Consider the following 16,256-nt stretch of genomic DNA (forward strand, 5'->3'; position numbering starts at 1 on the left):
CAGCTGCTGTTATTTGGCTGTGCCCGTGAATCTCTTTATGATGCTGAGCTGCAGCTCCCTTCAGAGTCGAGGCCAGGATGTTTGCTCTACCTCTCCTCCCCTCCCATTTTATTCCCGGAACATTAGCAAAACACCAAAATATCTTTCAGAAACCTCTGCGCGACCTACTTGGAAGTTATGTTTTCCCCTCCATCTAAGAGAAATCCAGATTAGCAGGAGAATGCCAAGTGCGCCAAGATTCTTGTTTGCTTTAGTTCCTCGACACTGTGAGAGAAATGTCTCCTCTGTCGGGTCCTTTATATTTGCCTGGATAATCATCATCTTATGGTGCTGATATTTGTCATAAACAGCAATAGGTTTGAAAGCTCAACAAATACCAAGTTTGTTTCTTTATTTGGTTGCTTAACTCAATCTTAGTGCGCTCCCAAATTGGCTGTTTAGTCTAAGTATTAGTTCTCCGATTTGTAAAATAAACACAACTCCATCTCCTTGTGGGAGCTAATCTAAGAAGTACATAGGCCACAGTATACAAAGCCCGTAACACAGTTCCTGGCTCCACAGTATGCTCAACTATGCCACATTCCCTCAGTTAGGTTAACAAGCTGAAATAAAGGAGCCGTCAACTATGAGTCGCTGAATGCCAACTCTTCCACAAGATTCTTGTTTCAGAGATCTCTGGGCCTTTCAAAAAGTTCATCTGCTTCCTTTGGCAGACAGAAAGGCAAACAGAATGATTAGCACAGTTACCCTACCCAACCCCAGATAATAAGTAGATGTAGGACCAAAATATTAGGTTGAATGAATTTGCCCATGAATTTCTAACTGGCTGTGCTTTTAAACTCATGAAGGCAGGGATTGCAGGAAGCTGGTGGGTCTTCCTGGTCTTGGAATTCAGCCCAATCATGAACAAAGATCCCAAGTAGAATGCTCGGAGTCTAGGCAAAGCCACGCTGCCTGGGAGAGCAGAGTTTCTTGGGCAGAGCACCTCTCTGGCCACAGGCCTCCTTCTGGGAGAGCCCCGCCTGGATTAAAACACATTCAAGGACTCTAAAATACAAAGTTCTTTCACAATCCACTTTACGGTGCGTGGGCCTGGGTGGGGAGGCAGAGAACTTCCTGGCAGACTTTTAGAATCAACAATGAAGAACCTATAAAACCCAAAGAAGGTATAAAGAACCTTTGCTAGACCTCCGCAGGAGGAAGGAGCTAGCCTCCACCCTTTCTGATGAATTGTGTAGCCGAGGTCTCCTGACACGTGACGCTGGCGCTGTTGACTAGGCAGTACCTCAGCAGCTGTTCTTGCCGTTAGAAACAGTGGAAGAGTTAACTACGGTCCCTTTTATAGCTTCGGCCCCTTTAAGCTTATGTATCCTGTCAAATGACTCTAGAGGGAAAAGAAGCTTCTCAATCAGTAACTCAGTGTAAAAGGATCCCTGGGTCAGAAAACAAGGGACAAGGAAGGAAATGTATATTGCCAACAGTCTGGAGTTGCCTCGAATTACCGTTTTCAGCCTCCCATTTTCAGGGCACAGGCCTCACTCTGAGGATCAACCTTGTTGAGGAAATTATAACGGTAGAAAACTGGCAACAATTTTGATGATAAGCCAGTTGCTAGTAATTGCGCCTGACAAAAGTGTGACATGAACCCCTACAGGCAGGACTGAACCTGGCTGGCTCTGCCCAGAGTCAGGCCTTCAGGGCTGGGCCAGCACTCAGACAACTCTAGTTCTCCATGCATCCTCTCCCCACCTTCGTCTTCTTCCTGGGAAACCTCCCTCCCCTTTGAAGGCATTCACTCCTGTAAACTCAGTGCTGAGGAGAAGGCTTTACTTGGCAGCTTTAGGTTTACAAGATCGCTGGTGAACAATCAGTCTGTCTGGCAGGAAGGTCCGCCCACAAACGTCGCAGGGAACCAATTGGCTCTGGGCACTTGTCCAAGCAGCTTCGTTTAAGGCTTCAAGATCATAGAACCCTTTAGCTGCAAAAAGTAAGGGAAGAAGGGAAATACTTTTTAAAAAAGTAGAATGGAAAGGTAAAATGTGTTAGTTTCCATTCTAGGGAACCATGTTCTACTATTTATGGAAACTAGTCGCAGGAAATACCTCTGGACTGGCTTTTGCAAGCAAATCATGTGACTGGCAGAAATTAATATCAGTAAATAATGTGTTGAGCATTCTTGCAGGGGTTGAAAGGAGTTAGCTACGAACTGGAGGCTTTTTACGCTTTGGATATGAAAATGGAAAGACAGTTTCTTGTTATGATATGCACTCTTCACTAATCATTAACATCTTTGCTTATACGCTGTTATCTTGCAAATACAACGTTTGGCTTTCTTTCTGTTGGTTCTAAATATAAGCTTACAGCGGGAAAAGAATGCATGTTTGCGTTTTCATCTTATACAATCTTTGCTGGAAGGTTTGCAGAGCCCAAACTGACAAACTGAAAGTGAATTTAAAAGAATTATACCCTAAAACACATCGTCTCTTCATGGTCATAAACTCAGATGTTCTTTTTGACTAATTAAAATGAAGAATGCAAACAAGTTGAGGGGAAGAAGTGTCCTGAAGAAAAAAAAAGAAAAAGAGCTGAGAAATGTGTAATCATTTTTGGCGGGGTATGGAAGAGAAAAGGCATATGGCTTTGCTTTAGAGGAACAATGTGGGCTTTAACTTTAATAAGCCTTATAAATAGAATGACTTTAGTACATTAAATTGACTGTGTCCTAGAATCTCCCAAAATAGGCCCCCGAATGTGGCTGGGCACTCAAAATGTATTACTTCATTAAAACACTAGGCTACGTTCATTTGATTTCTATCTTAATGATTCACACAGCCATAGCAAACCTTTAGATCCTTAGTGTGCCTCCTTTCCATGGAGATTTTAACCCCGTGCATTTTACCTTTAGATAAAACAGGTCTCGCGGTTATACAGATTATGGATGTATATTTAAAGATTTGCTTTCATTCTTAATTGTGTGTGTATGTCTCTGTGTGCGGGTATGGACACATGCATACAGGTTCCTTCGGGGGTTAGAGATATTGGATGCCCCGTAGCTGGAGGTACAGGCAGCTGGGAGCCACTAGACTTGGGTGCAGGGAAGTGAACTCAGCGCTCCTGCAAGAGCAGCATGTGCGCTTACCGGCTGAGTCATCTCTCCAGCACATCAACGTGTGTTGTGAGTGCCTCGCGAACTCTGTAGAGGGAAGGATTGCGCTGGCTCTTTCATTGCAATGCTTCTGCATAGGGCTTTGACTGCGGATCCAGGAAAAGTGTTATTTGAACTCCATAACTGCACTGAGTGTGTGGGAGAGGAAGTCAATTCTATTTACCTAGAGGAGAGGGGCACCTTCAGAGATAAAATGAAGCCAAGAGGAAAACTGTAGGCAAGTGAAATGATAGGATCTATCTACCCTTTCTCTCTGTCAACAGTGGCAAGCAGTGAGACAGCCCCTTCCAGGGAATTTCAAGCTCTTCTCACTTCTAGCTATGTGATAAAAAGATCAGAAGAAAATGATACAGAGCGCTGGGAACAGTTACTTCAGATACCGTATGAGAAGTAATAGGAAACCAGTGAAATACATAGTCTCTCTAGAGACAAATACTATGATTTCAGTGGGCGGGTACTTTCTTTTTCCTTTTAAAAAATTATTTTATGTGTATGGTGTTTTGCCTCCATGTACGTCAATGTACCACACATGTTCATGATGCCTCAGGAAGTCAGAAGAGGGTGTCAGAACTCATAGAACTGGAGTTATGGATGATTGTGAGCTGCTATGTGGGTGACAGGAAGAGAGCGCAGATCCTCTGTCAAGAGCATCTGTGTTCCTTACCTCTGAGCCATCTCTCGAGCCCCAAGATGCTCATTTTGAATTCTTTTTCAACCTCTATACAAAGTCCCTTTTTTTGCTAAGGGTTGTGAATAGCTGGGTTTCAATAGTATTGAGAACTTATTATAACAATCTAGATTTCACTCTATGAAGGTCATACTCTCCTTGGATCACAAATTAAGGAATGCCGTGAACTAGCCAATGCCAAGCAGCCTGAGCAGTAGCTTTGGCTACATAGGGAAAATATTCGAACAATGTTTCTCCTAAAATAAAAGATAACTGTTAAGGAATGAGAAAATCAAATGAGAAAAACATTAATGATAGAAATATAATAACTGAGACAGCTTGCATGGCAAGTGTGTAAATATATTTACACATACAACATAAAACATCACATATATGATATACTATATATATACAATGTTTATTATATAACAGAAATATACATATAATTATACATATTACCATAATATGTATGTACTATGGTATAATTATTATATATCAAACTTATTGAAATCTATGATATGTAAATATGTAATTATATATAAATATAGGTATTATATGTATACATATGTACATTCATATACAATATATTATAATGGGATTATAATATATAATTGTGATATAACTATTATACATTGTACTTGTATATATCCTTGTATTTTATATGTAATATAAAATAGTAAAATAGTATATAATATATATTATTATATGTAATAATATATAATTTATATAATATAAACTTTTTTCTTTCAACTCTGTTCATACTTTGGAAACACAGCACTCTGTGACCTTCATATGAGACAGAACAGCTCCATGCTCACTTGGGTTACACAGGACTTTATAAAATTATTGATTGAAAAAATCTGGACATTCTATCCAGATTTCTAGATTTCTAGTTTCATTTGCATGTATTGGAAAGCACAAATATCTTGGGCTGATTTCTTAATGACAGCAGCAGCTGGATGAGGGCACCTTTCATTTTTGTTCATAGAGGAAACACTTCCTGCAGCCTTGTAACCTGACTAGTAGACCCTGCAAGTCGTTGAGTTGGGGACTCCTGTGCTGTGAGGAAATCAAGACACATTTATAAATGAAAACAAGGCTGTGAAGAGTCCCAAGTATCTTTAAGCGTCATGATTTTAAAAATATTATGTGTGATAATATGTAAAAATAACTCTAGGAAAACATGGTAAGTTCCCATGGGTCCTTCTCACAAGGTGTTGCCAGGACATACTGTCTTTATGTTTCAGCCTCTGAAAACAAGACTGGAAAGATATTCCAGAATGTCTGTTAAAAACCTAATCCACTTCGTTGAGGACAGTAAGTGCTGCTGATTTCAGATGACAGAACTAGTAAGAAAATATGGTTAATTTTCTGATTTTTTTTGTAAGAACTTACCAGTAATGGCTCTAACTTCTGGTTTTTTCGGTTCTTGTCTCCTTAGTTCTTTAGGCAACAAATTGTTCTCATTATGCCATTTTTTCAGACACTGTGGCTCGTGGATGCTAATAGATTTGGTCCCATATTCGCGACCACATATGTAACAAACAACTGTTGGTGGACGCCTTATCATTATTGGCTGAAAATAATAGAAAACCCGTTAGATAAAGGATAGTTGTAGACATTTTATTTGGAAATTAATATTTTTAATTCCAGCTCTCAGGGCTGGAGAGGTAGTTTAGTGGTTAAGAGTACTTGTTGCTCTTGCAGAGGAGCTGAATTCAGTTCCCAGCAAGTTGCAGCTGCCTATAACTCCAGTGTATCCAACACCGTCTGGATTCCATAGGCATCTGCAGGCACGCACACACACACACACACACACACACAAATAAAAAATAAAACTCATTTTTAAAAACTCTAGTGAATTTGACATCTTTGGCAGTAAAGACATCAAGCTGTGTTGTTACATGAGTGGATCTGAGCTTGGAAAGGGGTAAGACAGGGCCAACCAGAAGTCGTCATACTGTATTGTCTGAAATTCAGGGCCAACCAGAAGTCTTCATACTGTATTGTCTGAAATTCAGGGCCAACCAGAAGTCTTCATACTGTATTGTCTGAAATTCAGGGCCAACCAGAAGTCTTCATACTGTATTGTCTGAAATTCAGGGCCAACCAGAAGTCTTCATACTGTATTGTCTGAAATTTCACTTTCATTGTGGTTTACAAGATGAATTGATTTCTTAACCCTTACATCTGAATTATAATGCTGGGAGATGCAAGAGGAAGTGAGGCTAGAATTCTCCTCTCAGTAACATCAAGATCTAATATGCCCATAACTGAAGATGAAGGTGCCGTCAGAGGGCAGGTGGCTTAGGTCTAACCACGTTCTCTCACATCAGCCTCTTTCTACTGTAAGTACCTTCACCTCTGTTTGAGTCTGGAGTAAGAGTGACTACAGGCAAGACGACTGCTCGACTTGGCAACCTCTTCACTGTGATCCTTATTGACAGCTTGGCTGGATTTGGAATCACCCAGGAGACACACCTCTGAGAATGACTTCGTAGGCATTTCCACTGAGGAGGGAAGACACTCTAAATCTGATTATGTCTGGTATCTCATATGACAACATAAGGACCCTCAGAGTGGGAGACGAGAGGACTCACTGAATACAAGAGTTCTTTGCCAAACCTGATGAACCTGAGTTAGATCCCTGGAACCCACACATTAGAAGGAGAGAAGCAACTCGTACAAGTTGTCCTCTGACTCTCATATACCCATTGTGGTACACACACACACACAAAAATACACACACACACACGTCAATAAACAAAAGCTAGGTAAGTAAGAGTAATCTCTAGATGATGGGACACAGAGCTGTAGTGGTTGGGGTTTGCCCTGCTTATTTTAGTGTTTCTTTGGCCCTGTCTTCACTTGCTGTTCCAGTTTCTCCTTTTTGGAACAGGACTGCATAGTCATTGTATATTAAAAATTTGCGGCTTTTTTATTTTACAAGGACTCACAGTTAAGAGATTATTGAGTCTCTGATGGACTTGGCTTTCGAACAGTGTTGAAGCCGCTGTGACTCTTCGTCACAGGAAAAGTAGGAGCCTTTGAGCCGGGGTGGACTGGCACTGCTTGAAAGTGACATGTTCAGTATCGGGTTGACAAAGTGTTGTGTGACAAACTTCATTGTCAACTTCACTGGATTTAGAATCACCTAGGAGACACACCCCTGGGTGTGTCACTGAAGAAGGTACCTGCACATCTTAGCCAAAATCAACCCTCCATTAAATTGCTTCTTGTTAGATGTTTGATCACAACAGGATTGGCTAATACAGATGAGAATGGGTGAATAAATAATTCATTAGGGTTAATTTCATATAGCTTTCCAAAAGTCCTTAGTAAAATTGTGTTATATCTATATAGGCATACTATATAGGCTTCCTTCTTTTTCATTTATTTCCTTCCAAGGATTCTCTGCAGGAGGAAAAAAAAACAAAAACAAACAGACAAACAAAAACCCCAGAGGTCACAAAATAATGAACAGACATTTTTTTTTAATGATGAGAAAACAAAACAAAACAAAACAAATTATCCTGCTATAAGACAATGTCGGGCTGGAGAGGTGGCTCAGTGGTTGAGAACACTAGCTGTTCTTCCAGAGGTCCTGAGTTCAATTCCCACCACCCACATGGTGGCTCACAGCCATCTGTAATGAGATATGGTGCCCTCTTCTGGTCTGTGGGCATGCATGCAGATAGATACTATATACATAATAAATAAATCTTAAAAAAAAGACAATGTCAATTCAGAATTTCACTCCAGTAAAAATAGTCTTCAAAACCTGAAATAAAGGTGTTTTTGACCAGAGGAACAGTTAAGAATTTATTACTTACAGACTTATTGAGTCAAAATTTTTGAGAGAAGTTGATATGGGATGTTCTTCTCTATGCATATGTGTTGCTTTTATTGGATAATGAATAAAACTGTTTCTGCCAATGGTTTACCAGAGTAAAACTAGGCAGGAAATCCAAACAGAGATTAAAGAGAGAGAGTAGGCAGAGCCAAGGAGACACCATGTAGCTGCCAAAGGAAACAGACACCAGAACCTTGCCTGTAGGTCACAGCCCCGTGATTAATCTATTAATTAATAGATTAATAGGAATGGGTTAATTTCAGATGTAAGAGCTAGTTAGGAATACTTCTAAGTTATTGGCAAATAGTGTTGTAGTTAATATAGTTTCTGTCACATTATTTGGGTCCAGGCAGCAGGGAAACAAAGCACAGTCTCCATCTACAAGGAGTTTTAAATGACAAAAGGAAATATCAGAAAATAGTCTAATTCTGTAAGAAACAATGGGAATACTATAAAGCACAAATAGGTCAGTCAATAAATAAGTTTTGGAATATTCATAGCTTTGTTCTATAGAATATTAAGTCTCTCTGATAAGGGGCTGCTTGAGGCAAAATATCCAAAGCAGAATTATATGTATAAAACAAGTTATAGTCACTAAGAGCACAGTGTGAGACAGATCCTTTAATCCCAGCACCTGGGAGACAGAAGCAGGCAGATCTCTGTGAGTTCAAGGCCAGTCTGGTTGTAGAGTGAGATCCAGGATAGGCTCCAAAGCTATAGAGAAACCTTGTCTTGAAAAAGGAAAGGAAAGGAAGGATGGAAGGAAGGAAGGAAGGAAGGAAGGAAGGAAGGAAACATTGTAGAACAAAAATCAAAATTGTTATTATTAATTTGATTATATTTTTCTTGAAATAATTTTTGACTATTTATGTTATGAATGAAATGTGTTTATTTCAATGTATATAGTAGCCACTAGTGCTATACACAGGTATACAAAGGGCGAAACTAAAATCAATAGGTAAATGGCCAACCAAACCCCAGATGTGATAAATTAACCGATCTCCAAAGAAGGAAGAGTAATAAAAGAGAAACAAAAACACCAGCCCGCCAAAATATGATAATTAATAGCATTAAGACAGGAAGACATGTAGAAATAATGTCAAATACGATAACTAGCTAGGAGCAGTACTCTTTTTACTGCTTACCCTGCTGCCTCTTGCAGTATATCTAAATAAGTCTTTTTTTCCCCCTGAAGAAGCAATCAACAATTGCAATAAATATAAATAGACTAAACAGCACAATTAAAAGACACGTTGCTGGGCAAGGTGGCTCACACCCAATCTTAGTAACTGTGAGGCTGAAAAAGGAAGATTGCCATGAGTTCAAGGCCAGTCCAGGCTATATAATGCGGTTGAGTCCAGCCTAGGATAAAGAACTAGACTCTGTCTCAAAAGCCAGAAAAATAAAAATTAGAATACAAGTAAAAGAAATACATTTTCCAGGCTGGATAAACAGACAACATGCAACTTTAAGTTTGTATTATGAGAAACACATTTCTATGAACACAAACATGCAAGAATAGGGGAAAATATTCTGTGTAACCACTGAGAGAAAGAAAGCTGATATGTCTTATGTTCAGTGTAGGAAACTTGAGTCAGATAGGCAAAAACTGCAGGGTCATGGAGAGCCAGAAAAAAGCCATGCTGAGGTCTGGATTTTACTGTGATCCAGATCATTCAGCATTGACTAAGCTGTAATTGTGCATCAGGAATATTAGCCTGGTAGTTTGTGGCTACCAGGCCAATATGACTGAGAGCCAATAAATGACTGTTCTGTAGCTGAGGGAATAATGGGACCAGAAATGGCAATATTTTATTCTGCAAGATGACAGCCAGGGACGGAAAGGGAGAAATGAGCAATAGCAAACTGAAGAGACAGGAAAACACTGTGTCCTGAACTTGAGGAGACTGACCTTCCATAGAATTTATCTTCAGTTATCCCAGCCAAAACAAGAAAGGTAGGCCTGCGATTCAATGTTAATAGATCTGGGAACTATTCACAGAGAAAGGAATATTTTGAATAGGAAAATTTTGGATAAAAGGATTAGAGTATGGAGAAAAAATACAAGTAGAATGTCTGTAATAAGAATATTGAAGATATGAAACTCCAGGTAAAAAAATACAAAGAAATGTTCAAATTTTCAGTTTAGGAAATGAGGCATGGAGAGAAAAGACCTGTCCAGAATTTTGGAGATCCTCCATCCTGGCTTCCAGCAAGGTGGAGTCACCACTTTGTAAAATGTAACAAAAAGAATTGGAAGGTGAGAAAAAGATGTCATCTTCACTACTAGGTATATGTCAGTGAGTGGTGCACGGTGAACCCGATGGAGCAGGAAGGGTGGAAAGACGGAACTGTTATAATTCCTGTACCAGGTAACCACATAAACCTCAACTGTTAGACATTCAAAATTAGAGCTACAGGAAGGGAATGTTTTCTAAAAGCTTGAAGAAAGGAAATGGGCGTGAGTAGAGTCAAGAAAGGCTTGTTTATATGACTGGATTACAAAATAGGGTCTTCCTCCACAGGCAGAGAAATGGGATCAAGCATGGATTGAAGCCATTGAGCTCAGAGGAAAGGGAAGAAAGAAAAAATAGACCAACTTACATAAAGGTGGTCGTAAGGTCAGAGTTGATAGAACCCACAGAGATGAGCTTCGTCTCCTAGGTAACACGATCAGGGGATGAAAAGATTCAGATTCTGGGAAATCAAGTATTAAAATAATAAAACTGGGTACTGTGGGAATGTGATAATGATTCAATTAGGAAAAATACCAATTAAAGCAAAAATGATCAAATAGAGTTGCAAGAGATTCCAGTAGCATTGAAGGCCCCCTTCCCATATGTTCTCTAGCAGGACCAGGAGGAATGGAGATAGGAACAAATCAAGTGGATAGTAGTTTATCCTTTGAGGAAATAAAACATGGTAAATATATATGTTTTAGAAGTCTGCCTTTAGCCACAGTTATTGATCAGTCTACTGAAATGGGATAAACACAAAACAAGATCACAAAAAAACCCACCATTATGATTTCTGACTACCAGAAGCAAAATAGATCCTAGAAGACTAAACAATAAATTAAGAGGCCAATTAAAAGTGAAATCAGAGCGTCTTCCTGAAACGTGGATTTTATTTGAGGTGTAATATTTTTATTAACTTGTAAATGATACCAACAGACTGTGCTTATTGAGAAAACCGGTGCTTGTTTGTCATGTTTTCATGCCATGCAGAATCACACAGCCCATGCGAAGTAACTTGGAAGGCAGGAAATTCAAGACATACAAGAAAGTATCAAGCAGAAGCCATACTTTTCGAGATACCTAGTAGTTCCCGTTGCTTCCTTTCCATGTTAATTCATTTGGAAGGTTCATTAAAGGCAGGCTTTTCAGTTGAAAAATAAGAAGTTGTTCATTTTACTTCGAGGAGAATTCATTTATTAAGATTCCATATGGAACCTTACGAAAATCCAGCATTTAACCGAGCCTAGCAGGCAAGCTAAGTGGAATAGTTCCTAAGTGAAGACATTCACATCAAATTGTCGTAAAGATTCCTCTGCAAGGGAAAGTCATGAGCAAACAGGCTGACCCCGAGGCCTAAAAACACCCTGCAGACAACTGCAAAGGACATGGGAGAAAATTACCACCATAAAAGGGGATATTACTCTTTTGAGAGCTTCCCCTGTGCTCTCTATTCGGGGTTGAACTTCAGCTGACCTGAAACATACTTCATACTCTTAGGTTTAAGCATCATCCTGTGAAGTCGTAATATAGGGAGGTGTAGGCAAGCCAATTGTGGCTGAGGAGAAAATGCTCCCGGATGGGTCTGAACAATGATATAAGATAACTTAATTTATTTTTCATTAACTTCACAATTGTTAGTCGGAAATTTCATTGAGCAATCTGTGATGTGTGGTCAACGCCATTACCCTGATTCGTAAAGATTTACTAGTTGAATTCTTTCTTCAGTGTTTACAGACAGAAGTGGCTTGGTTGGGAGCTGGAAAGCATGGCCAGGAAGGGAAGACCCCATCTTGATAGAGTCAGCAGCATGACCCCTCTTGCTGAATGCGTGACAGACAGCATTGGATGACTTGGCACAGCCTTGCAGATAGGAACAGTGGGAGGCCGCCCTAGAGGTTCTAGGAGGGCAGCAACCCTATCCACATGGAGCCTGCCAGGGCCAACCAGCTGCTGAGAGTGAAATCAAAGGCAAAGAAACACCCACAAGTTTGAGCTCTGTAGAGAGCAAAGAATTAGATCTAGTTTTCCTGTCAACATTTCCGATAGCTTTCGTAGAGCTGCATTTGAAAAAGCAAATCTCTGGCTCTGCATGAATGCTATCCAGAGTGAAGCGCTTCACAAGAATAAGAAATATTTGCTACGTAGGTGTGTCTATTGGCTCATGACGGCTCTCCTCTGGTTCTTTCAGGGGAAATATAGGCAGACAATTCAGACTGACTATAGACAAAGATGCTTTAGGGAAAGCTGATGTGTGTGTGTGTGTGTTTCTAACGTGAATCCACTAGTTCTTCATGTTTTCAGTCACTTTACTGGCCACTAGTGGAATTCTAGTATCATTTTCCATGCACCATCCTTTCTTTTCGTTCATGCGCTTTCTGTTTTTCTTCACTGAGAGCACCTGATATTGGATGGGTTAGGGCAAGTCTGGTGAACACAGAAGGCAAGTGAACATTTAGAAACCTCTCTCTCAATCAGTGTAGACATAACTTGCCCCCACTTGGTTCATTTTCACAGTGAAAATGAACAGTTCTGACAGCACCATGAAGATAAGAGAACAAAGATGAGGACCAAGAAAAACGGTTTGGTGGAAAAGATTAAGAGAAACATTGCTAGAAGGGGGAATAAATACAGCATTTCAGAGAGCCCGGAGAGGGTGCTAAGCATCTGTTGATGGTCTTGGCATGGCTCAGTGCAAAGGAAACCATGGTGAAATGTGTGTGTTTCCAAGAGCATCTACAAGATGAAGACATTGTTCCAAAGGGGGGAAAAATAAGATCAACGTTACATGAATCTCGATGAAAAAGCACTGAAAAATCAAAATGGAAGTCCGTAGTCGTGGTTTTAATAAAGAGCAAAATCATTCAACCTGTGAAATTCTTACATCAGCTTCATAGTGACTGCAAGTGAACGTTTGTAGTGCAAAAAGGCAGGGGGCAGTGTTACAGGGTGTTTCAAGAGAACTCTACTCGTGTGTGTGTGTGTGTGTGTGTGTGTGTGTGTGTGTGTGTGTCAGAGAGAGAGAGAGAGAGAGAGAGAGAGAGAGAGAGCGCCTCCTGAGAGCTGTGAGTCCACACTGTATGCATATGCAATGCCACGGCACGTGGAGGTCAAATGAAAACTTATGGGAGTTCATTTTCTTCTTTCACCGTGTGGGTCCCAGGGACGGAACTCAGGTGGTCAGGCCTGGTGGTCAGCACCTTTTGCCTGCCAAGCTCCGTCACCAGGCCTAGATTTACTGCTTGTCACGGAAGCATAAGGAGATCATTTTGGTGAGACTTGTGCCAAAGAAACCACATCATGGTGTAAATTATATTCTTATTACTAAATCTGCAGATTAAATACCTGATTTCCCCCCCAACATGATTTATGTTATTTGGAAATATTCCTAAACACAGAGAGCTTTTCCATTTCTGTGTAGGGATTGCATCATAACATCACTGGATCAAAATAGTCCCATTCTATGTGTTCACTTGAAATCATTCATTAACCTAAAAGTCCGGGAGAACCAAGGGAACCAGAAATGAAAAAGCATCCTAATAGGTATGTAGAACATTGGCCTAAGTCACAACTCCCAGCAAATTAGCAAAAGACACGCCTACTTTCAGGTGTTAGTCAATCATATGGTTGTAATCATTGATCTGCAATGATACAAATATAAACATTTAAAGTCAAAACAGCGGTGACCATGAAAGAGATAGACATGACATGTCTCAAAACTGGATTGCGAGTGTCCCCCTATATCTGTGTGTATTTTGTCTCTCAGATGGAGCCTGGCTAGTAACAGGCCCAGCTAGTCTACGACTATCTGGATTTAATCAACTATTTCTCAATTTCACAAAAGCCGGCAAGACAATGGTATTCTAAATATTGACGGTGCCAATGTATTTTGAGCAGAAACAAAGCAGAGCCATCTGCCCGAGGCACAGCTGTGACTGATTCAGAAGAGACCTGCACGGAGGGACATATAAGGAGGAAAAGCCTGGACATCTCTCAGTGACTCGGGGGCGGTGTAAATGCTGTCGCTCTGGAAGTTGCTGTTAGTGTGTTCAGCCCAGGACAGGGCACAGCACCAAGAACTGGCTCTAAGCAGTGGGAATAACCACACTTAACCCACTTTTCTGGGAAATATTCTTTAGGTCTACTCATGAGTAAGTATCAGGCTGGTGGAAACCCCATTCGCCTGTGCCTAGCTAATGACAGATGAAACTATTAAAGAGGGGCTTCTGCTGAGTGGGGGCAATGTTTTCTTGACTTCTCTGCCCCCTGATATATGTAAGTGCAGACTGATTATTTTGGGGCCTGGTTTCCAGGCCAGGAAGTTTTCTAGACGCTAGACTTTTTGTGTCCCTGAAAGCATTTGAAGTGTGACTCTAAGCAGCCCATTTCTCCCTTCCTTGATCCCTCTGGGATGAGTAATTCCCTTTATGTTTAATTTCTAAGACATGAGCTTTAACATGTCAGTGGCCAAGAAAGCTTTGTTATTTGTTCAGTGACTTTGGTTTTTTACCTAGAGTCTCCTAAAAGTCACCAATTCAAAACACTGAATCTCTGGTGGGGAAATCAATAAAAACTAAACCTACAATGAGCCCCCTAAAATTATCTGTGGGTGCAATAATGGCATGAATGTTATGGGGGTGGCCAAACACTTTGTTATTGAACTTAATGCCTGCTCAGGAGGAAACTTGTGCCTAGTAGTGTAAATCTGACCAATAATCCACGGCTGGGACTGGGTGGGAGTGCTCATAGGTCCTAAGGGTGGACCCACTATTTTGTGAAGTAGACCTAGTATCAAACTGCCCCCTAAATACATATCGCAATATCCAAAAGTTAGTACAGCTTCCAGTCTTAATCACTGGGTTGCCTACACTGAATGTAACATGAAACATGGTCTCAATTGCAGCGGAATATAATGGAAGGTTTGAAGCCATCCTTGGGCACAAGAAACTGCTACATAAGGGGCAAATTCAGTAGAAAACTTGAAAAACATGACTTGGTTGTGCATCTCTGGGTCCTAATTCAACTCTATCTGATTCAACCATCTGTCAATGAACAGCCTGCTCGGCCACTAAGTCAGTCTTTGGCTTTGAGAAAAACCAGCAAATTCCCCATGTCTGCTCCTGTTCTGCTTTCACAGCTACCTTGAAATCTCACCACGTGTACAACACTGCCAGGTTCTTATACCAGCTCAAGATGTAGCCTGCTCCCTCTTGGACTGTAGACACATCAGCCTCAGTGTTCTGGCCCTGGGGAGCACTTCCTCAGTTTCTTTCTGAAGAGCAGAGATCACCTTGATCTTAGTCTTTTCCTTTAAATGCATTTGTTTCTTTGCAAAATACAGACTTCTATGAGACATGGGATTCCACCTTCAAGATACTTTCTTGCTTTTCCCATTGCAGTGCAGAGAATTTCTCAACCTCTGATCATTGTAGATTGGCTGACCACAATGAAGTCCAGGGATTCATCTGTTTATGTCTCCCCCATGAAGGGATTATAAATCTGCATCACCACATTGGGCTTTTTTTCTTAAGTGTGATGTTTTAGATATCAAATTAGGTCCTCATGCTGGCAAGTCAAGCACTTTGCTACCTGGGCCATCTCCCCAGCCAAGGAATAATTTCTTGGTTAAACATTTTTTCCTATTTCATTTTTTCTTTTCTTATTTGAGTTTTTTTTTTTTAAAAAAAAGACTCTGCCACTGCCATTGATGCCTGAGAGGATATTAATTTTCTGAACATATCCTTGCCAAAAACAGAACTTTCTTGGAATAAAATTGGTAGAAGATGTTTGGATGTTCAGTTTCTGCGCTCATCAGTTGAACAACAGGTCTCACTCTCGTGGTCCGCTGACTTCTAGATCACAGAGTTGAATCAAGCAAGAAAGAAACATTGAGGGAAACCCACAGGCAAGACAGTCAAGCAACTTATCCAGTGACCACTGTGGAAACAATGAAAAGTGTAGATGGTGCCCCCCGAGTTTAGGGCAGGAAGTTGTTTCCCAAGATGAATTTGCTGTGTTTTAGATGCAAAAGTTCCCAGCTCAGGAGTGTGCTCGGAAGTGGATTCTCATGTTTAAAAAGCTATCATGTCAGACAGGCCAGAAACAATTCCAATTTTAAGTGGCAAGCTGCTTTAAAATTTTTCAATCATGAGGGTGACTTGTCCTCGTTCCCCCTGGTGCCTCTATTTTCCTCAGTCCTGAAGTTGGGAGCAACACATTTCTGTTTTTGCACTCTCTGATTAAGATGTGTATATTCCTTGGAGACTGTAAAAATGGGATCATTGCACCGGAGGCAGGTAGCTGGACATGACTATTAGAAATGTATTGAATTCCTGT

General features: G+C 40.5%; 1 protein-coding gene across 6 annotated transcripts in view; it reads right to left on the minus strand.

Moving 5' to 3' along the window:
• Positions 1–1,810: 1,810 nt before the first annotated feature.
• Positions 1,811–16,256, minus strand: part of Znf475 (zinc finger protein 475) — a 49,186-nt gene continuing 34,740 nt past the window's right edge. For all 6 annotated transcript variants that reach the window (XM_048419634.3, XM_048419633.3, XM_087896061.1 and 3 more), the window contains 2 exons: positions 5,229–5,409; positions 1,811–1,978 (listed from right to left, as the gene is read on the minus strand). In XM_048419634.3, the coding sequence (XP_048275591.3) occupies positions 1,827–1,978; positions 5,229–5,409 (333 nt within the window). In that variant the 3' untranslated portion in view covers positions 1,811–1,826. The remainder of the gene's footprint in view (positions 1,979–5,228; positions 5,410–16,256) is intronic.

This window comes from Myodes glareolus, chromosome 13, assembly GCF_982192425.1.
Source record: "Myodes glareolus chromosome 13, mMyoGla1.1, whole genome shotgun sequence".
NCBI lineage: Eukaryota > Metazoa > Chordata > Mammalia > Rodentia > Cricetidae > Myodes > Myodes glareolus.